Source organism: Myotis myotis, unplaced genomic scaffold (genome assembly GCF_014108235.1).
Source record: "Myotis myotis isolate mMyoMyo1 unplaced genomic scaffold, mMyoMyo1.p scaffold_m19_p_1, whole genome shotgun sequence".
Taxonomy (NCBI): domain Eukaryota; kingdom Metazoa; phylum Chordata; class Mammalia; order Chiroptera; family Vespertilionidae; genus Myotis; species Myotis myotis.
Window position 1 is genome coordinate 34,444,279 of NW_023416313.1, and position 23,269 is coordinate 34,467,547.

Genomic DNA, 23,269 nt, shown 5'->3' on the forward strand with positions numbered 1-23,269 from the left:
AGGTGGAAGTGTGGGTAGTCAAAATCTACAAAACAAAGATCACTCAATCTTCCACTGGGCACTGGCCCATCACTCCTTGGGTCTGTCTATGGGTTTAACCACTGCTGCTTACTTGAGGCCCAATTTCCAGAACACTTGCTGTGCTGGTTTTGTTGCTACTGTTTTTCTGGCAATTACTGCGTGCTCAAGAGAGTGGTCTGCTTAGTGATGGCTAAGAGAAATGTCCTCTATATAGTAGGACACCCAAGGACCCAGCCAGGTAATAAAAATGTCTCAGGTTCAGTTCAATTCCAAACGAAAATTTTGTGACCTTGGGTTAGGTGAATATTTCTTAGATATGACATCAAAAGCACGAGCCATAAAAGGAAAGAAATAATAAAGTGAACTTTATTAAAGAATTTCTCTTCAAAAGACACTATGTTAAGAGAATGAAAAAGAAGCCACAGATTGGGAAAAAATATGCAAAACATCTGATAAATATATATCCAAAATACATAAAGAATTCTCAAAACCCACTAAGTAAACAAACATAATAACTTAAAAATGGGTAAAAGATCTGGACAGATACTTAATAAGATATATAGATTGCAAATAAGATTCTAAAAAGAGTCGCAACATTATTAGTCACAAGGGAAATGCAAATTTAAAGCACAATAAAATACCACCCCATAAATATCTGAATGACTAAAACTTTTAAAAACTTCATCAATGTGGACTACAGCTGCTAGAGCTTTCCAGGGGCCATGCCACTGCGCCCCTCTGGAGCCAGCGCCACCAAGCCCTCCCCCCAGCACTGGCATTGCTGCACAGGCACACTCTTGGAGCTGGTGTCCCCGGGACTGGCATCCCACATGACCCTGGACCCAACACAACAGTGCCCTCTTACCGACACACAAGTTAAGATCGTTCCCTAAAGAAGGCAATCCATAAAGTCTGGAAGACGTGGCTACTTCTTCAAATGTGAAGACATAAATGCAAGACTACAAGGAACATGAAATATCAAGGAAACATGATGCCACCAAAGGAACATAATAAATTTATAGTGATTGACACAAGGGAAGTGGAAATCTATGAAGTCTTGGACAAAAAATTCAAAGCAATTGTTTTTAAAAATTCAGAGAGCTACAAAAAGAAAATACAGATAATTCAATGAAATTAGGAAAACGATACATGAACAATAAGCAAACAACCCAAATAAAAAATGGGCTAAGGACCTGAACAGACTTCACAAAAGAAGACATAGAAATGCCTAACAGGTATATGAAATGGTGGTCACATAACTATCATCAGAGAAATGAAAATAAAACCACAATGAGGTATCACTGCATACCTAACAGGATGGCTATAACGTTTTTTAAAAATCTTATTAAACTGACAATACCAAGTGCTGACAAGGAGGTGGAGCAACTGGACTTCTCATACATTGATGGTAAGAAGGCAAAGTGGTTCAATCACTTTGGAAAATAATTTGGTCGTTTCTTATAAATTAAAACCTACATTTACCATACAACCTCCCCCTCCTAGGTACTGACCCAAGTGAAACAAAAACTTATATTCACACAAAATCTTGTTTACAAATGCTTCTTGTAATTATTCATAATTACTAAAAACTGAAAAAACCCAAATGTGAATGGATAAACAAACTGTGGTACATCCATACAATAAAATAGTCAACAAACAGGAAACTATTTATACATACAACTAAAGGCCCAATGCACAAAATTTGTGCAAAGGGCTTGGCCCCCACAGCTGCAGTGGCTGCCTCTGCCTCATCCGGTCTAATTAACATATTACGCTTTTATTATTTTAGATAATATGGATGAATCTCCAACACATTGTGCTCAGTAAGAGAAGTCAGACTCAAAAGTTACATATTGTAAGATTTCATTTATATGACTTTCTGGAAAAAGCAAAACCAGAGGGACAGAAAACAAATCAGTAATTACCTGGGGGTTAGGGGTAGCAGGAAAGAGGACTAACAAGTGACAGAATTTTTTGGAGTAATGAGCTCTTGATGGTGGTAATGATTACATGAAGATATGCATTTGTCAAAACACAGAACTATATACTAAAAAGGATGAGTTTTACTGTATATAAATTACATATTAATTTTAAAAGTGTTTAAAGTACTAAGTGACCACCATGTGCCATAAGCTTTGAGTCTAGACACTTGGGATGCAAACAGTAACTTCAATGAGCTGACTTACATGCATGGGGATTACTCATGATCATTCACATGTGTAACTCAACGTTTCCTGTAGCATAATTTTCAAAAAGTAGATGTTCAAAAGGGAAGGATGAAACGCAGATTCAAGTAGATCCCAGATAGGAGAGCACAAGTAGGGGAGGTCTATTTCTAAGCACTTAGTCTGAAAAGTTTTGATGAACAGACTCCATAGCTACATAAAGTGAAACCTAACATAGTTTGGGGAATAAAAAGGAGGCATTACACTTAGACCCTCATATTCCTAGTAGAGTAGAAGTCACCCATACTTAAATGAAACTGCTCATTAAGCAGTAACACTTAATGAGCACTTAGTCTGTGCCTACCCATGTACTAAGAGATTCATAAGCAATTATGTCATTTAATCTTATCAAAAGCTCCAAGATGATTGTGGTAGTTTTAAAATTTGTCCACAAATTATTTGAAACTCTTCCTTTAAGAGCTTAATCTCCCACCCTCCCCCACACCCGAGGGTGGACCAGACTTAATGATGCACTTCTAACGAACCGAATAAAGCAAAAATGACGATATGCAACTTTGGAGACTAAGTTATAAAAACACGTCATTCCTCCTCATTCTCTCTCTTGGATCACTCACTCTGAGGGAAGTTAGCTGCCATGTTATGGGGTATTCAAGCAGCCTATGGAAAGGACCATGTGTCAAGAAACTGAAAGCTTCCTGCCAAAATCCAACAAAGAACTAAAGCCTTCCGCCAGCAGCAATGTGAGTGAGCAGATTTTCCAGTCCAAGTCAAGCCTTCAGATGGCTGCAGCCATATGAGACCCTGAGCTGGAATTTCCAGCTAAGCTGCTCCTACATTCCCGACCCACAAAAACTGTGAGATTCAATAAATATTTGTTGCTCTAAACCATTAAGTTTTGAGATAACGTGTGACACAGCAACATGTTTTATTTATTACGCCCATGAACTCAAGAGAAAACTGAAGTTCTAAGAGGTTCAGCAACTTGTCGAAGGTCACAGAGCTGGTAACAGCTTTACAGCTAAGTTCAAATCCAGGGACTCTGATCCCATGGCCCACACTGTGAGAATCAGCACATGGTGAATTATTCTTCTTTGACAACAACTAAATCCACCATATACAAGTTTTTTTATTATTTGTTAGTCCTAACTAGTATTATCATAAGGTAATTAAATTCTATAAACCTCAAATTCAGAAACTTGCCCAACTTACCTACTACAATAAAGTTTCCGCACTTAGATATACATGCTGAGGATTCAATTCGATCTCCCAAAAGCTGTTCCCATTTCACCTTCCCAGAGTAAAGGTCAACTGCCATCATTCTATGAGAATGGGAGCCAATGTACACAGTTGCAGATGACTTATCAACAGCTGGTATTACGACGAGAGGCGAAGCATCTACACATTTGCCTGTGTCTGCCCTCCACCTGACTCGTAATTCCATTGTCTCAGCCCTTATCACAGATGTTCCATCTTCATAAACTTTTTCAACACATATTGAATCTTTTGACTGCCCAAGAAGAGCTGGAGGATTTAAGCTTTTCACTTTTTTAATAGCAGTCTGTGAAATTAAATCAGAAGAATAGGCTGAAGGGCAATGTTTTAACTTAGTTAAAAACTTAGTATCATTCACAGACAAAATCTGACTCCCTCTGCTCAGTGCAATAAAAGCATTTATCCCACTGTCTAAATTTAAAGGCATGTCTGACTTCTGATGTAAAGATTTTCCACTGGTTTCCTCTTGATTAACGTTGCTGAATTTCCTTTTAGTGGCATAATCCTCACGAAATGTCAGATCTTCATCTGGAAACACTGTTTGAAGGATGTGATTGTAAATCTCTAAAATGGAATTGCTTAGGATAATTTCCAGAAGCCCAGGTACTGATGTGCCAACAAGTTTTTCAATCTCATTGAGGAGCCGTATGGACTTCAAGGAATCTCCACCACTATTTAAGAAGAGTGACTCATCAGGAACCTTCAAAGAATCTTCTGAGAGACTCAGAATAGACTACAAATGAAAGAAGGGAGAAATATGGTGAAATTAGGGACCAGACCAAAAAAATTCAACATTGACAAGTATATATAAAGAGATAGTATCTACATTAATAAAATGAACATAAGACAGAAAATAATTTAATAATTAAAATAAAATTTAAAATTATTTTCTTTATAGTAAAAGAGACCATCTTTATGCTACCAATTTTGTCACAAACTCACTCTAAAACTTCAAATTACACTTCCCTTTGAGCAGTTTTCCTAACCATAAAATAGGGAACAGAATTATAAAAACATCTGATTCACTAATTATAAAGTTACTAATATCTGCTATTTCTATAATATGAGAATAATGTTTATCTTCATTTGCTTCATATAAATCAAAATTTAAAAATAAAGTGGATTAAGACTCTTATCTAGATATCCCTTATTTTCAGACAACACCATACCTATAATTATACCCTCTTTTCAGAACCCCTTAAAAAACTCATTTTATCTAAGAAAAATTGTATTGAGTTATTATGGTTGTAATAAAAAATACCTATATATTTCAAAAATTATAAATATGAACATTAGTCTATGAAATTAAATCAGAATTTATATATATTTATATATAAATATATAAACTTTTATATTTACAGTGGGGCCTTCACTTACGAGTGTCCCGACTAACGAGTTTTTTGAGATACCAACTGTCTCTCGGCCGATTTTTTGCATCAAGTTGATAGAGTAATTTGAGTTAACAAGCTCCTTAACGAGCTCGGTCTCAGAACGAATTAAACTCGTAAGTCAAGGCCCCACGGTATATATAAATTCCTTTAAGCAGAAACATACCTGTTGCAGCTGAAAGTACTTCTGGAATAATGATGTAATAAGCCCTTATACAATAGATTATGTATAGCAAAATTTAGCTATTTTCTCAACTCTTGATAAAAGTGTTACTACACTCCACTGGCCCTTTTAGTTATGTCAAGATAGGTTTTGTCTGCTTATGCCTTTTATGACTACCTCACTTCCAGTAAATTTCTTTATAGGGAGATTACTCTAATCTTATGGTAGAGAACCTAACCCTATTTTAATGCAAACTGAATAAATGGAGCTATACTTCTTACCACCTAGGCAGCAATAACAATCTTAGAAATTTTTTTCAGACTTACTACAATGCTATCATTCCCTAAAGATATTAAATGACCTCTTTACAATAGCAAGTTTGTATCTTAAAAGGTGTACCTTCCACAAATGCTGTAATTTTCCCCAAAGTTCCTCTTTTCCTTTGAGCTTATGCTCAGGCTTCAAGTTTGTATAGTTTAAATAGATCTTGTTTAACTCAGAAACATCAATTTTGCCTTAATGTGAAAGAGAAATACTTTTTAAATTTATGCTAAAATGTTCATTAGTCACAAGAATACATACATTTTTCAGTGTAAATGTTAGAAATCCTATAGAATAGTTTCTCAGAGATAATCAGTTCTAAAGAAAGTAGTACCATGGTAACAAGAATGTAATGGGTAATAAATACACAGATAAGAAATAAGACTAATGTCCCTCATTTAAAGAGTTAAAGAGCCGGAACCGGTTTGGCTCAGTGGATAGAGCGTCGGCCTGCGGACTGAAGGGTACCAGGTTCGATTCCAGTCAAGGGCATGTACCTGGGTTGCAGGCACTTCCCCAGTAGGGGGTGTGCAGGAGGCAGCTGATCGATGTTTCTCTCTCATCGATGTTTCTAACTCTCTATCTCTCTCCCTTCCTCTCTGTAAAAAATCAATAAAATATATTTAAAAAAATAAAAAAATAAAAATAAAGAGTTAAAGAAATGGCACTATTAACCAAACAATTATTGCAATTTGAAGTAAATATTAAATAAAGATGAAACTGGGAGAGCAATATAATATGGTAATCAAGAGCAAATGTTTTGAAGTTAAGCAATCCTAAAGAGAACTTCAACTCTACCACTAACCAGCAATGTGATTCTGGGAAAATTACTTCTCCTTTTTAAGCCTTACTTTCCACACCTGCAAATAATACCGCCTCACAAGATTTTCTGGAGATAAAATGAGTTAAAATGTCCTCATTTATACAAAGCATTTAATGGAGGGTTTACCACATTATATTCTACTACTTCTAAAAAGGATTTGCATGGCCTTTAAACTACTTATGACTACAATTAGTATCTTTTGGCACTAAACCATATCTGCTTTAAATTATTTTACCATGAGATGTGAATGGTAGAGAGTCAATCAGCACAAGCTCATCCGGGATTGCATGGCTTGGAAGATGTGTCTCTAGTTCTTTAAAGATGTAATTCTTTACTAACTCATTTTTTGACACCATGAACAGAATTAATTTTTCCAGATTATACCATATAACTGCACATGACTCCACTTGTTGAAGTCCTTCAGCAACCTATGAAAGAGATTATCCCAATTTACCAATGAGGACATTTTTATTTTATTTATTAAATTGATTGGGGAACATCGGTTAACTTGAACATATAGGTTGGTTTCATGTATGGGCTTCTATATTACAAGATCTGTATACTGCACTGTGTGCTCACCACCCAAGTCAAATCTTCTCCCCGTCACCTTATATTAGGACCCCCTTCTCCCCGACTCCATCCCCTCTGGCAAGCACCACTCTGCTATTTGTGTTCTTAAGTCCCAGTGAGGACATTTAAAAACAAACTTCCTAAATGATCAAACTTATCATGTCTGAAATCAACACAAATTAAATTGTGAAATACACTAGAGATTTTTTTTTTTTTGCTATTATTATTATCAGAACACAGGGTTCTTAACATTTTTAAAAAAATAATAGCTTTTATAGCAAAATAAGCCAACTGATATTCAGTTAACAAAATCCAATTAGTCACTTCATGCTGGCAATAAAGGGCATGCTGAATTATCCATATCTAATATTGTAATTCATCACTTTTACAAAAATCTTAGACTTAAATGATACTGATAGAAAATCCTGGCATAGATAATTATTGGTGGCTGCCTCTAATATCTGCATATATTAGGTACTTAATATTTAAATAATTCTACCTGTTGCACAAGTTCAATGTTAAGACGTTTGCCATGACGTTTGATCTGACTGTCCTTTCGTCCCAAGAAGAATAACTCTCCATCTTTCACAGACACAAAGTCGCCTGTGGCTCGCATTGTGCCAAGTGGTACTGTCACTTCACCATCAAGAAAACATACTCTGTTTCTGCCACCTCCACAAGATATAAACATCAATGTAATAAAAAAATATATATATATGGAAAATATATTAAAACCATCAACTCAATAATAACCTCAAAAGTTCAGTTACTCAGTTTCAAATTTTTAATATTTATAAGAAAAGGGGCTCACTTTTAAATATTATAAAATTAGAGATAATAACCACAAGTAAAATTATAAAAAATTTTATTTCTAAAATCATAGATGTGACTTTAAAAAGTCTAACAACTCTGACTAAATAGAATTTTAGCTACAAATATAAAGGTCCAAGTAACAGTTTCTAAATTACTCTTATATCTTCCCTTAGACATTGTTATCTAAAATAATTATGGTAACTTATTAAATGTTTCATCACTATGAAGAGGAGACTGAGATTTAAAATTATCATCACTGAAAAGAATACTAAACATAAGAAAAACTGGGGAAAATAAAAGTAACAGATTTTTTTTTCTTGAAAAAGAAAATCATTCCCTATCAATAAATATAAAACAACCTAAAAATACTTGGCCATTGCCTTCTTCAATTTTGAAACCACTAGCATCTCTGACTTCAACTACTGTTCCAAGCAGTGGAAATCCCAGTTGTACAGGCAATTCACATCTGTGAAAACATAACCAAAACCAGATTTAAAAGTTTTCATTTGAATAGAATATTTTCTAATGTATTTAAGTCACATAGTATCAAATAAATAAACAAAAAGTTTTTATTATGTTCTAATTCAAAGACTGCCAAGAGGAAAAGGTTAGATCCGTTATTTCTTGCTGTTTAGTCACGAAAAGTTCTAGCAGCATCTATAGCACCAGTTATAACAAGAAAGGTTCTGGATTCCCAGCTTAAAATTCCAGATAACACTGTGTTCTAAAATTATTATCCCAGTGCCTATCAAAACACTATTTATTGTTAAGATACTGGAAAAAACAGTTTCTCTCTACCCTGTTTAGTAATTAAAACGCTTACTTCAAAGTAGAGTTAAGAATCTCCTCTGGAATCCTGTAAAAAGTCGCCCAACTTGATACCTCTGTGATACCATAAACATTAAATATTTGTGTTCTATTGCCTACTTCTCTCCAGCCTTTGAGAACAGTCAGTGACGGAAATGCTTCACCACCAAGGGCTAGTACTCGAAGAGAAGTACTGGCTGATAAAACAGTTGACTTGATAAGCTGAGATCCAAATCTTCTAAGCAATGTCGGTGTTGCCTGTAGATACATTAGAAATAATTATGTCTTCCCTTCACTTCTTTAAAAAGGTAAACAATGCAATGATCGGTTCAAAGCTTAACATTGGAAGCCCACATGGAAATTAAACCTATGTTTATTACATGGCAAATCATAGTTGGAAAACTCCTGAGGAAGCATTATCTTTTTAATGTGAATATAAATTTTGCTTTAGCCAAAAACTTAAGAAAAATACTAGTTACAGTTCATTATGTAGTTTGGACAAAAAGGTTTACAGATAAAAATGACAAAATCTATAAAATCAATTTACATTCCCTTTCCCATTATCTCTATGCAAAAAGTATATAAAGTGGGTTAAAAAAATATGCCTAAGGAAAACAGCATGAATTAAACTTTTTAAAAACAGTTTTATTGAGGTATAACTGAAACATGATAAACTGTACATATTTAAGGTATACAATATAAATTTTAAAATATAGATATACGGATATATCTGTGAAACAAACCATCACAATCCAAATAATAAACACATACCTATATGTTCGCCTTAACATATACCCTAAAATTACCTATGTACAATTATAATTCTTCCCTTCAACTAGACCCCTTCCCCAGATAACTGCTGATCTATTTTCTATTACTAATGATCAGTTAGAATTTTCTAGAATTGTATAAAAATGTAATCATACAACATGTATTCTGATTTGACCTGGCTTCTTTCACTCAACATAAATACTTTGTGATTATTCTATGTTGTGTGTATCAATAGTTCATTCATTTTTGTCTTAGTCTGTTCAGGCTGCTGTAACGAAATGCCACACACACAGATATATATAAATGAAACTAGAGGCCTGGTGCATGAAATTCATGCAAGAGTAGGCCTTCCTTCCCCTGGCTGCTGGCACCAGCTTCCCTCTGGCACCCGGGACCCAGGCTTCCCTCTAATTAGCATATTACTCTTTTATTATTATAGATGAATACAGCAATATATCAATGGATATAAATTCTCATCTGCTGATGAGTCATTCTGTGAATGAATATATATACATATATATAATTTGCATATAGTATATATGCAAATTATATATATGTTTTTGGTTTTGTTTTTTTAGGATGAAAAACACATTGCCAAAAAAAAAAAGTCATTATCAAATTTTGTGTTTGGAGCAGAAATTCAACATACTCTTGAATTTCATTATACTAGATATAAAACTGGTAATTTTAGTTTATCATGATATGCATATAATTTTGTTATTTCTCTCTAGTACCTAACTACTTGCAATTACTATCTTAAGGCTTGTGTACCAGTAACATACTTTCAGGTACATATTTTTTAAATCTTTAAAAATGCCTAACTCAATTATAATTTAACATACTTAAATTAGGTTTTAATGAGAAATACAATAAACTTAAAGACAGGAAAGGCAGCATATCCCCACAGATCTGAGTAAAAGCCAAGTTCCTCTAGTTATAACAGCATGTATAAAATATACAATAAAATAATTTTCTAGCCAGAATTAACTGATTTGTTTTTTACATTCTCAAACAAAAAAGTGAGATCATCAGGAGATAGCCTTTGATAATCTAACTAGATTATCATTAATCCACTGTAAAGAATTTCAGGAATGCAAAATGTTCTCTAAAACACTTAAAATACTGAATCATAAAGGACTAAACATTTCATTTGTTCCTAAAATGTACCTGCAAAATAGTCACTCTGTGATGGGAAAAGAGAACAGCAGCTAATTTCGATGGGAGCACTTTGACAGAAGTTGGTACAATAAGCAGAGAGGCACCACTTGACAGAGCAACAAATATTTCCACAACTGAGGGATCAAAGGTCAGAGGTGAAGCTAGAAATAAAACATCTTCTTGTGTGATCTCAAAAAGTACCCTAAGGAAAAACAGAATGTAACTATGAGAAATGTCTAATATTTATTTGGTAAACACATATCCTAACAAAGTATATATGACCATTAAGTTTTTGGGTGATGGCCAGATTTTTATTCTTTAATTTACATTAACCAATATGGTGATATTAATTCTAGAACTCTTCTTTAAATATATATATATATATATATATATATATATATATATATATATATATATATTGATTTCAGAAAGGAAGAGAGAGTGAGAGAGAGAGAAACATCAATGATGAGAAGCACTGATCAGCTGCCTCCTGCACGCCCTCTATGGGGATCAAGCCTGCAACCAGGGTGTGTGCCTTGACCAGGAATCAAAGTGTGACCTCCTGGTTCATAGGTGAATGCTCAACCACTGAGCAACACCGGCTGGGCTATAACTCTTCTTTATAAATGTAAGGATTAAAAGCCATTTAAAGCAATATACGCTTTTTACCATGACATATTTAATCATCTGTGGTAGCTTTCTGATGGGTTAACGTGGCTGTATTGAACTATAGTCCCCAGAATTTTCTTTCTAGTATGTTTCCCATTAAGGAGAAGATAAAGGATATTTTCTCTTGAGAGTTAGAAGACAGAGGGAGGCAACTGCATTTGGTAGCACACACACATTTGCCCAATTATTCAATCACACACTATCTAGGTCAGTGGTTCTCAACCTTGGCTGCACATCAGAATCATCTGGGAATCTTTTTAAAATCCTGATTTCGTTCCTGACTTGCTTGTGGGCACGCCTGAGGCCCAGAAATCAAGATTTTAAAAAGATTCCCAGCCCTAACTGGTTTGGCTCAGTGGATAGAGCGTCGGCCTGCGGACTGAAGGGTCCCAGGTTCGATTCCGGTCAAGGGCATGTACCTTGGTTGCGGGCACATCCCCAGTAGGAGGTGTGCAGGAGGCAACTGATCGATGTTTCTCTCTCATCGATGTTTCTAACTCTCTATCCCTCTCCCTTCCTCTCTGTAAAAAATCAATAAAATATATTTAAAAAAAAAAAAGATTCCCAGGTGATTCTAATGTGCAGCCAAGGCTGAGAACCACTGATCTAGGTGCTGCTGTGAAGGGCTTTTTGTAGATATGATTAAAGTCCCTCATCGGTTGACTTCAATCAAAAGAGAGCTTACCCTGCGTTGGCTGGATTTAGTCTGGGGAGGCCATTAAAGCATGTGTAGGTGTTTTCTGAAGAGACTCCAACACAGCAGCTGAGTCTACAATTACTCTCCCTACCCCTGGATCTCCGTTCCCGACTTGCGTGTGGACACACATATTCCCACGAGGTTCCAGCCTGCTCAGGATCACCCCTTTCTGATGGTCTGTGCTGCACACTTTAGTATTGCTTTGCCAGCCCCAACTGCAAACCAATTCCTTGTAATAAATCTCTGATCTCTCCTCCTGGTTTTTTTCTGGCAGGAATCTGGACTTACTCTATCCTACTCACTCACTGATGCTTAATAGAGGCCTGTGGCTCCCTTTTCCCACTACTTGGCGTTTTCTCTCAGTAGCTGATCAAAGAGCAGAATAGAATATATGCGGTTAGGATATTATAGAGCATGGGCAGTCTGTGTTGAGCCTATGGCACTACAGTACTTCAGTTTGAACACACAAAACCCACTATCTAAAAGCAGGGATTACTTTAACTTCAAAATATCTTCAAGTATGGTATTGTGAGGATCCACTCAGAACCCCAGAGTTGGTATAAATATTATTTTAAGCTGAAGACATTTTGGATTCAACAGATGCAAAAAAAAAAAAAAAAAAAAAAAAAAAAGCCTTCTTAAAGTATCCCTTATCTGACTAACAGCAGCTTCTGGGAAATGAGGCTGCCACAAACTTCTTCAGGGTGGCTTTTACTCCCAGCAAAGACAAGAGAGTAAACCTATCATATTCTCTCTGCAGGGGAGTTTCATGGTCCTGACGCAGGAAAGACTATTCTCACCAACACAAACTAACACTATCACAAAATTTCTTACCTCTTTGTCTTTCATAAAGAAACTTGTTTGTTCTTCCCACAGAAGCCTTCCCCCCCCCCCTTCCTTTTCCCTACCAAATCAGGTAGATAAGCCTCCTAATTTTAACTTTTAATGATGGAGTTCAGAACATGCCACCCCAAAATACGCTGCTCTGGCATATTGACTGGTCTGAGGTAAAGGCACTTGAAAAACAGTCCATACAAACACTCCAATCTTCCTTCCCCGCCCCCATAAAAACAGGAGCTGAAATTCCCAAATGAAAGACATCCTCCCTAGAGCCCAGTGGTTCTTAACCTGTGAGTCGAGACCCCTTTGGGGATCGAAAGACCCTTTCACAGGGTCCATCCTGCATATCAGATATTTACATTACGATTCATAACAGTAGCAACATTAAAGTTATGAAGTAGCAACGAAAATAATTTTATGGTTGGGGGTCACAACATGAGGAGCTGTATTAAAGGGCCAGAAGGTTGAGAACCACTGCTATAGCAGAAGGAAAGTAACATTCTTATCATTAAGAACTAGAAGATGAGACTCAGAGAATTCTATACAAACAGACCTTGTTAGAACAATTCTCTTCCCTTAGCCTCCCCACATAGTTTGGTCACTTTTCCACAACTGACTCTTTGTTCAACCTAATGTAAAAGCAAGCAGGATTTTGCCATCTCTTTCGGCCTTCATTCCCTATGAAGGGTCCTGTCACGTAAAACTTGTATAGTTGACCCTTGAATAATGTGCGGGTTGCAAGTTCTGAAAAAGGACTCCCAGCACAGAACTTACCGGAAATGTTGGATGTTCGGCACTATACACGCATGAGGGACTCTGACAATCTTGGGTGTCCCCGTGGTGCCTGAGGTATGGAGAACATAGGCTAAACAATGCTTTCGCCTCACATCCACATGCTCTTCTGGCTTTTCTTCATTGCTTTTCTCGGAACTGGTGCTGTTTACCACTTTTTCTTTTTCGTATTTCTCTTTTCTATCATTTAGCACCAAGCTCACCTCAACATTTTTCCAATGAAGTCTGAAGAGTACTAAGTCATTATGTTCTACTGTAAGTGTATCATAGTTCAATAATTTTTCATAGGAAGATTTGAATTTCTGTTAAATGGAGAAAATTTCCAATACATTAAAAAGACATTCTTTTTTGCACAGAAGTAATATAAAGTGTTCATTTACTCATTCATTATAGCGTTTATTTTTAAAATATATTTTTATTGATTTCAGAGAAGAAGGGAGAGGGAGAAACATGGGAGAAACATCAATGATGAGAATCACTAATAGGCTGCCTCCTGCACACTCCTACTGGGGATCAAGCCTGAAATCCAGGCATAAGCCCTGACCCGGAATCAAACTGTGACCTCCTGCTTCATAGGTTGAGTCTCAACTACTGAGCCACACCAGCTGGGCTCATTATGGCTTTATAATTGTGTTTTTTTGAAAACTTGCTATATATCCAGGGATAAAAATAAATAGAAACTTCCAAGAGTAAAGTGCTGTCCTTACTTTTGAAATCACCTTCAAAATAAACAGACATATAAAAACACACAATTGCATGCCCTAGCTGGTTTGGCTCAGTGATTGGAGCATTGGCCCTGGGGATGAAGGGTCCCGGGTTTGATTCCAGTCAAGGGCATGTACCTTGATTGCAGGCTTAATCCCTGCCCTGGTTGAGGCACATGCCGGAGGCAACCAATCAATGTGTCTCTCTCACATCAATGTTTCCCTCTCTCTGTCTCTCCCCCTTCCACTCTGTCTAAAAAAATCAATGGAAAAAATATCCTCGGATGAGGATTAACAACAACAAAACAAAACAAAAAAATGCACAACTGCAGTACAATGTGGTAAGTATGACAATGAAATATAGGAACCGAGGAGGCTGAACGTAACTGACTAGAAGGTCGGAAATTGCTTCTTTGTATGTAGTATTTGTTTGTAAGTAGCTATTCTCCGAATAAAGAAGATGGGTACTTCAGGCAAATAGCTAATACAGAGTGTAAGACCCAAGAAAACTGGGGTTGTGGAGAGCATTAAGCATTTCAACAAGCTGCAGAACTGGAGAAGAGGAAGAAGGTGAGTAGTGTTGTTAACAGGAGATGAGATGCTAATCCTATCCTCCTATATAATAAAAGGCTAAAATTGTCCCATCGGCTTGGAGTTCGACCGGGAGTTTGACCAGGGGTTGGGGCCGGCTGGCCAACCATCCGTGGCCTCTCCCCCTGGCTGGCCCGACCCAATCGGGGTGGGCTGGCCAGACCCCACCCATGCACAAATTCGTGCACTGGGCCTCTAGTCCTTAATAACTTTTAAACTCAACACTGAGTTAAACCTTAACCTGTAAGCGATAGGATCCAAATGAAGGTGGCAGCAGCACAGACTAGAGGCCCGGTGCACAAAAATTTGTGCACTCGGGGGGGAGGAGGGGTCCTTCAGCCCGGCCTGTGCCCTCTTGCAGTCTGGGACCCCTCGGGAGATAATGACCTGCTGGCTTAGGCCTGCTCCCGGGTGGCAGAGGGCAGGCCCAATCCTAGGTGCAGCCCCTGGTCGGGCTCAGAGCAGGGCCGATTGGGGAGTTGGGGTGCCGTCCCGTCATGCACAGAGCAGGGCAGATTGGGAGGTTGTGATGCCACCCTCAGTCACGCTCAGGGTAGGGCCAATTGGGGGGTTGGGGCACCGTCCCGTCACACTCAAGGCAGGGTCGATGGGGAGGTTGAGGCGCCACCCCGTCACGCACTGAGCAGGGCCAATCAGGGGGTTGGGGCACTGCCCCCGTCACACACAGAGCAGGGCCCATCAGGGGGTTGGGGCACTGCCCTCTATCACCCACAGAGCAGGGCCGATCAGGGGGTTGGGGCGCCGCCACTCTCACACTCAGGGCAGGGCCAATGGGGAGGTTATGGCTCTACCCCATCACACACAGAGCAGGGCCCGTGGGGGGGGGGGGGTTGGGGAGCTCCCCCGTATCAGGCACAGAGCAGGGCTGCTCAGGGGGTTGGGGCCCCGCCCTCTGTCACACACAGAGTCGCAGGGCGATCAGGGGGTTTGGGCGCTGCCCCCTGTCACGCTGATCCCGGTGCCAGGAGGCATATTACCCTTTTACTATATAGGGTAGAGGCCTGGTGCATGGGTGGGGCCAGCTGGTTTGCCCTGAAGGGTGTCCTGGATCAGGGTGGGGGTCCCCACTGGGGTGCCTGGCCAGTCTGGGTGAGGGGCTGAGGGCTGTTTTCAGGCTGAGAGTGACTGAAGTTCCCAACCGCTCCTTTTTTTTTTTTTTTTTTTTTTTTATTCTGGGCCAGCTTTACCTTGAGGCTTGGCTCCAGCTCTTAGGCCTCGGCGGCTGAAAGTAGGTTTCTGGCCTTTGCTTACAATGTTCCGAATCTGCTGGCTGAAGTCCGGCGATATTTGTTACAATGTTTCTTAAACTGCCCGCTCAGAGGCCTGCAGCTGCAGGCGGGGAACGTTGGTTTCCTCCGTCACTGAGGCAAGCAAGCCTCATGTTAGTTTCAAGCTGCCTGGCTGCCGGCCGCCATCTTGGCTGACAGTTAATTTGCATATCTCGCTGATTAGCCAATGAAAAGGGTAGCGGTCGTACGCCAATTACCATGTTTCTCTTTTATTAGTGTAGATATACAGACAGAGATGCACAGACATAGGTAAAATGCATTTAAATTACCCCCAAATATATAACTTTGGATAAGAAATGGATAAAAACAAGCTAAATTGAATATACCTACTATAATGTTCTTTTCTCTTTGTCAAAACAGTATTTTATAAACAAGAAATAAAGAAATAATAATGAAATATGGGCTGCCTCTTGCTGAACATATAATACCAATGCTTTCCCCTAAAGCAGTGTTTCCTTTTTACTTATTTTATTTTTTTATTTTACTTATTGTTGAGAGTACTACAGATGTCTCCCATTGCCACCCCTTTTACCCCTCCCCTTGTAGCCCCCACCCTACCCCAGGCCTAAAGCAGTGTTTCTTGGCTAGATCTTTGGTTGGCAGTCAAAAATTTTAGAATTATAATAAACTTAATTTTCCAGAAAGGTTTGGTCTAAGTACCAATCTCTTTTTCAAAATCTAAGCTTGATTATAATTCTTTAATATTGTTCACTATTATAAATTGCCATAAATATTCTATACTAGAGGCCCACTCCACGGGATTCGTGCACTTGTGGGGGGCATGGCCTGCGGGGATTGGCCCACTGTGGGAGTACCGCTCATCCCGGTCAGCCAAGCAGCTATGGACCTGCCTTCTGAGTGGCTGCTCCCACTATGAGAGCACCACTCATCCTGGTCAGCCAAGCTGGCGCTCCCACTGTGGGAACACACTAACCACCAGGGGGCAGCTCCTGCATTGAACATTTGCCCCCTGGTGGTCAGTGCACGTCATACCAACTGGTCAACTGGTCGTTCTGGTTGTTCCACTGTTCAGTCGCTGGGCTTTTATTATATAGGATAATAAAAGTGTAATATGCAAATTGACCAAATGGTTGAACAGCAGAACGACCATCCGGATGACCATCCAGGACCACGCTATGACACCCACTGGCGCCAGGCCAGCCAAGGCAGATGCAATGTGATTGATCAGGGGTCCAGCCATTGCCCCATGATCGCAACCACAGAGGAGGCCCAGGCCACCGACCAGTGGGTTGCAGCAGGTGAGCGGGGCCTCCCTCTGTGAGGGAAGCCCAGGTGCCGGAGGGAAGCCAGTGCCAGCAGCCAGGGGAAGAAAGGCCTACTCTTGCATGAATTTCGTGCATCAGGCCTCTAGTAGAAAAATGAAAGTTTCAAGTATTATAAATTTTCCTAGTATTGGAACAACTTTGGAAAGAGAAAGGAAATTCAAATACATGATTATAAAGCTAGATGATATGTTCATGCCATAGAGCAGTGTTTTTCAACAGAGTGTAGGGGGCAGAGGGCACGCCAGCAGACATTTGGCAATGTCAGGAGGCCAGTAGCACCCACTGGGGGGTTCTACTGTCATCTGGTGGCTGGAGACTGGGGATGTTGCTAAATATCCTATAATGTACAGGACACTCCTGACAAAAAAACAATTACCCAACTCAAAATGTCAACAATGCTGAGACATCCTGCAGAGTTAGTTAATTTAGAAATCAAGAGGGGATAAAGGAAAGGCCTTTATCAATTGAAAGATAAATGAACACATAAAAAACATTTAAAAATATACACTTACATTACTTTGCTGTTTTTCCACAAGAATGTACTGTAGATTACATTTTTTCATAAAATGAGTTGATAATGCTGGTGGTGAATCTGGATCAATGGGAGCATAAGCTGCAGGGACTTGGAGAATTCTAAGGAAACAAAGTATACAGTCAGCATACAATATGTTGAAAATAATCTTTAAGCATTTCTATTTCTCTGTGTACTTTACTATTGACTTTATCAGAAATTCTCGATGTTTTTGTTGACACATTTTTGTTTATAAGTAGTTACTTTTATCTGACTCTTAATACTGAGTATTCTTGAGTGTTTACTCTATTAAATTCTCATTATCTAATTCAGAGAAATCTAAGATTTTTTTTAAAGCTAATATATTATAGTAAAATACACTTGATTAACAGACTACTACTAAGATACCAAACAGGTAGCAGACTCTTATTTCTTCATCTATGTAGGGTAACATAAAACAAGGTAAATATCCACATGCAACTTATTAGTATGTGGAGTCTATTAATCTGCATACTAAAAAGGCATATTTCACCAAAACCAGTATAAGTTAAAAGGGGAAAAAAACTTAAAATAGATTTGTAAGTGGCAATACTTACATAAATAAAATCAAAGATAAGTTAGTTGTATTACCTAAAAGCACTTTGGAGTACACTTTGGGCATACTACATCTTTGCACATACTACATTCTCAATACATTTTTGTCAATGATTGAATAAAAATTTTTAAAACTTCTTTGTTTTATATAATTTATATAATTAATCTGCTAACATACATGCTATGGGATGAATATCAACATCTCTAATTCTTTACAGCTTTTATTTACTGCAGAACTCTAATAAAGAAATCACTATATGAAAATAATATTCTAGAACTTAAATAATTGCATATTTTTAAATATCTGTTTGAATATTATCTTCTTCAATTCTATCTCAATTTTTATGGAGCACTATCCAAAACTCTCAATTATATATTCATTCACTTACTGAATACTTGAATAACTAAAGCTTGTCTTAGAGGAAAAATTGTATTTACATTATTTTTAAAATACTTGTTTTATCTAACAACAGAATTTATGATTTTTCCTTTGGCAGACAAATGAAGGTCTTATATTTTGGAGACATTTAAATGTTCTGTTATTAGTGAAAACTTCTAGTCATTTCTAAATAAGCTCAGGTGAATTAATTAAAAATAATCCTATGGGAAATATGAACTCCTTTAGCCTCTCTAGAATTGAGCAAGCAATACAGAAGAATCCAATGGTAAACAGAACAATAACTGTAATATACCCTATGTATTAAAGAATTACGAATTAGGTTAGAGTAATATCAAATTTTTAATTCTAAAACATATTACCCTAAAATCCAAGAGGGTACGTTTATCCCAGGATGGCAGTAGAGACCAATTTCCCGAATTCCTTGAAAGTCGCAGTGTAATAGCAAAAAATTTGATAATTCCGAAGCAGCACTGACCAGATTCTTGTAGGTGTAATAAACTGGAGGCTGATCGTTACATTCATCAAAACATACAGCTATTTTATTGGAGTAAATGGAGGCAGCCTGGTGCACCAATTCCTGAAGAGTCATTTCACTGCAGTTTATCTAACGTTACTAGTAGCAGAAGTGTGACAGGGACAGGGAGTTTTAGGGAGCCTGGTAGAGGGAGAAGGAGAGAGAGAAACTTCTATAAATCACTCCTCACAAAAAATAACTACATCAAAAACATACAATTAATGAATCTCTAAACTTATGAATTGTTTATGGTAACTTTGCTGAGAACAATGATGTTGAAAACTAATCTGATGCAATCATCTTAATGCTGGGTCAGAGCTGAAAGAAAATTTGGGAGGTGAGTGGTATACACTGATAAGGATGAAACAGGTAGAAATGAAGAATTATCTCTTAACTGACTACGATCTAAATGTGTATGTATATTAAATTAACCAATTAAGACCAAATTTAAAGCACCACATGTTTATTTTTTTCTTCAGTATTGTTAAAAATTGATTATGTTGCCCTGACTGGTTTGGCTCAGTGGATGGAGCGTCGTCCTGAGGACTGAAGGGTTCCAGGTTCAATTCCAGTCAAGGGCATGTACCTTGGTTGCAGGCACATCCTCAGTGGGGAGTGTGCAGGAGGCAGCTGATCGATGTTTCTAACTCTCTATCCCTCTCGCTTCCTCTCTGTAAAAAAAATCCATTAAAAATATACTTTAAAAATTGATTATGTTAAAGTGCTAAAACCTGTACAGTGAATTTGAAAAGACTAATGCAAATAAAGTCTGTGTTTAGGGCTGAACTTAAGAGGAAACAAAATCAATCTTTGATAGAAAAAAGAAAATCCACAATCTATTCAGTTTTTGTCCACTATATATAAACTGTGCTAATTACTACTTAGTATAATTCTTTACTCAGGTCACATCATTTTATAATTGTTAAGAAGTAAGCTCGCCAGAACCGGTTTGGCTCAGTGGATAGAGCGTCGGCCTGGGGACTGAAGGGTCCCAGGTTCGATTCCGGTCAAGGGCATGTACCTGGGTTGCGGGCATATCCCCAGTAGGAGATGTGCAGGAGGCAGCTGATCGATGTTTCTCTCTCATCGATGTTTCTAACTCTCTATCCCTCTCCCTTCCTCTCTGTAAAAAATCAATAAAATATATTAAAAAAAAAAGAAAAAGAAGTAAGCTCTTCATATTCTATATGACATTTAAATTGCCAATAAATTCATTCAAATTTAGACTCTATATGTCATATTACAACTCAATAAAACATTGTATCAATTCAGTGTTCTGAGGGCTTCTCAATGCAGATTAAATAAAAAGATTTGAAACTATTTCATCAAAGAAATATTAGGGATCACCATTTTTTTTTAAAAAATCCTCAAAATTGCTAGTATTTTCTTGAAGATAAAGGTGATTTTTTTGAACTCTACATTCCAGATTTCAAAGCAAATATAATTTTAATCATTCAAGCTTTAAAAATTTGTCCACACTTATTTGAATTGATTTTCCTACTGAGTCAAAACATATTTATATCCATGTCATTTAGTTAATATTAGAGAACATTGATAAAACATTCTACAGAGAGCAAAATGAACCTGTAACTACTGAAACCCATGTTAGGACAGTGGTCGGCAAACCATGGCTCGCAAGCCACATGTGGCTCTTTGGCCCCTTGAGTGTGGCTCTTCCACAAAATACCACGTGCAGGTGCACACATACAGTGCGATTGAAACTTCGTGGCCCATGCGCAGAAGTCAGTTTTTGGCCTGGGCAAGTCTATTTTGAAGAAGTGGCATTAGAAGAAGTAGGGGTATGTTCACTGAGGTTGACCCCTCAGATTGAGGACGTTTTTAGCAAAGGCCAGCTTAGGAGTTCCCTAATTAAGTTAATAACAATGTACCTACCTATATAGTTTAAGTTTAAAAAAACTGGCTCTCAAAAGAAATTTCAATCGTTGTACTGTTGATATTTGGCTCTGTTGACTAATGAGTTTGCCGACCACTGGGTTAGGAAATGCTATGATTTCTAAATATAAAGTTTAAAAATATAACTTTAGTACTTAGTATTTCTTTTTATTAAGCACTAGAGGCCCAGCGCACGAAATCCCATAAGACTCACACAAGACCCACACCTGCCTTGAGTGTGGGACCCAGACCCACAGTGCGGGAGTAGCTCACTGCCTCAAGGGCCCCACCTCCATGCCCAGGGGCGGGGGGGGGGGGGGGGGGGGGGGCGGCGGCAGGGGAATGAGAGGTGCTCAATGCATCTTCTGGTGACTGGTTGTTCCAGCGTTCTGGCATTCTGGCCACAGGCCTTTTATAATATAGATTTCTACAAATACTAGCTATTTGTGATGCACACGATAAAAATTTTAAGCTTTCTTTATACATACATTGTGTAAATATAAGGAAGACTTTCCAAAGCATGCACTAAAATTATGAGGAATGACCGCTTTACAAGAAAGGGTACCTTCTGCAGAATATAAATAACAAACTGCCTACCTACACTATACAATGTACTATACTAAAGCATTTTTGCAAAAATGTGTAGTCTATGTACAAAAAATGCATTTTTTCAATGCATACTGCAGTTAATTTTTCGCTTGAGGACAATCTACTCAATATATAATACTCCAAAATTATCTGACCTCAAAGAAAGGAGTAAGATTATAAAATGAACTAAATTCTTTTTTTAATGCCATTTTATGACATATTGCAACCCTCACCACATGTAGATACACAGTTAGGATGTTTTTCTACCTTTGAGTTTCCCAGTGGTTGCTAGAGAATTAAGGCAAAATTTATTCTTAAGGTTTTCATTTTCGTTAACTAAACCAAATGCATTCTCCCCAACAAAGAATATTATATTTATTGGACGCCCAAACACTTCTTGAATCTTGCAGGGGGGGAGGGGAGGGGCAAAATCTGGTCAGCAGATTTCATAAGTTACAGGATCATTAAGTTTAAGATACTTGTTATTTTACAACTGCAGAAGCTGCTATGCAGTCATCGCGGGAATGTCAACAAATCCTCTTTCTTACTGGCTATTTTAATAAAACAGGTGAGTAGTCTAGAAACTTTATTTTCCCCGTACCCACCGGCTTCTTCACTTACATTGCTAACTTCGTCTAATAACGATGCACTTTATAGCTTCCAAAGCACTTTTTCATCAGCTCTTTGAAACCAAGATCGCAGGTAGGCGGGGCAGGCTTATTCCAATGAAGGGGCCGAGGCTGGGTGACTCAGGGGGGATCACACGGGGCACGACACCGGCCCACCAAACACCACTGACTCACATCGGAGGCCGGGCTCGCCCCCAGGCTGATCCGACCTGCGCACAGCCAGCCCCTGAGTCCTGGGACCTGCCTCCTGCACAGCAGCCCGCGCCGACCCCACCGCCACTCCGAAGGCCTCGGGGGGTGGGCGGGAGGCCGGAGCCCGTCCGAGCCTTCCCCCGGCAGCCCATGCAAGACACCCAGCCACCCGCAGCGAAAAAGCAGTCACCGCAAAGCCTTAGCGATAGCCCACTGAGCGGCCGCGGAGACCTAAAAGGCTCCTGCCCTCGGGCACATCTCCGGAGTCGCTGCGTTGACGTCAGCGCGAGCGACGCGGGCAGACGGCGTCGCCCCGCCCCTTCCGGAAACTTCGGAGCCAATCAGGTAGGAGCGCTTCCGGTGGTCCTGCTGGGTTTTGGACCGTCTGCGAGGACTTGGCAGGTGAGCGGCTTGGGACATTTAAAAGCTGATTGGAAGCTTCCAGGAGACAAGTTTGAACATCAAATGAGAGAAAAGGACTGGAGGTGGGGAGATCTCAGAATTAAGTATGAAAATGTTCACTAAGTTCTCCTATTGTGCTTCCGGTCCTCCAGCACGAAGGCCCCCTACCCTCTCTTGAACAAAATGGCCTTCAGATTTAGGCTGCGAGGGTGATGGGTAGTGCTGTAAGGATATATCCTTTTAGCTACCCTCCTTCAACCCTCCTTCCAGAGGCCAGTTTCTGAGTTTTTTTAGGGGGTCCTGTAATGTAAATGGGGTTGCTTATCGGCTTTGGTCACTGCTGGTTTAGAATTTAGCTTTTCCA

The 23,269-nt window shown here is 38.7% G+C and overlaps 1 protein-coding gene across 7 annotated transcripts in view; it reads right to left on the reverse strand.

Moving 5' to 3' along the window:
• The window catches only part of AASDH (aminoadipate-semialdehyde dehydrogenase), a 29,236-nt gene extending 6,793 nt beyond the window's left edge, over positions 1-22,443 (reverse strand). For 2 of the 7 annotated variants that reach the window (XM_036334781.1, XM_036334776.1), the window contains exons 1-11: positions 22,304-22,442; positions 19,047-19,342; positions 17,695-17,815; positions 13,274-13,593; positions 10,303-10,495; positions 8,381-8,622; positions 7,917-8,023; positions 7,244-7,416; positions 6,410-6,602; positions 5,430-5,545; positions 3,417-4,212 (exon numbers count right to left, since the gene is read on the reverse strand). In XM_036334781.1, coding sequence (XP_036190674.1) covers positions 3,417-4,212; positions 5,430-5,545; positions 6,410-6,602; positions 7,244-7,416; positions 7,917-8,023; positions 8,381-8,622; positions 10,303-10,495; positions 13,274-13,593; positions 17,695-17,815; positions 19,047-19,276 — 2,491 coding nt within the window. In that variant the 5' untranslated portion in view covers positions 19,277-19,342; positions 22,304-22,442. Of the gene's footprint in view, positions 1-3,416; positions 4,213-5,429; positions 5,546-6,409; positions 6,603-7,243; positions 7,417-7,916; positions 8,024-8,380; positions 8,623-10,302; positions 10,496-13,273; positions 13,594-17,694; positions 17,816-19,046; positions 19,343-22,303 lie in introns of those variants that run through there. The other 5 variants (XM_036334798.1, XM_036334789.1, XM_036334808.1 and 2 more) reach the window with 5 other exon arrangements.
• Between the last annotated feature and the right edge of the window lie 826 nt (positions 22,444-23,269).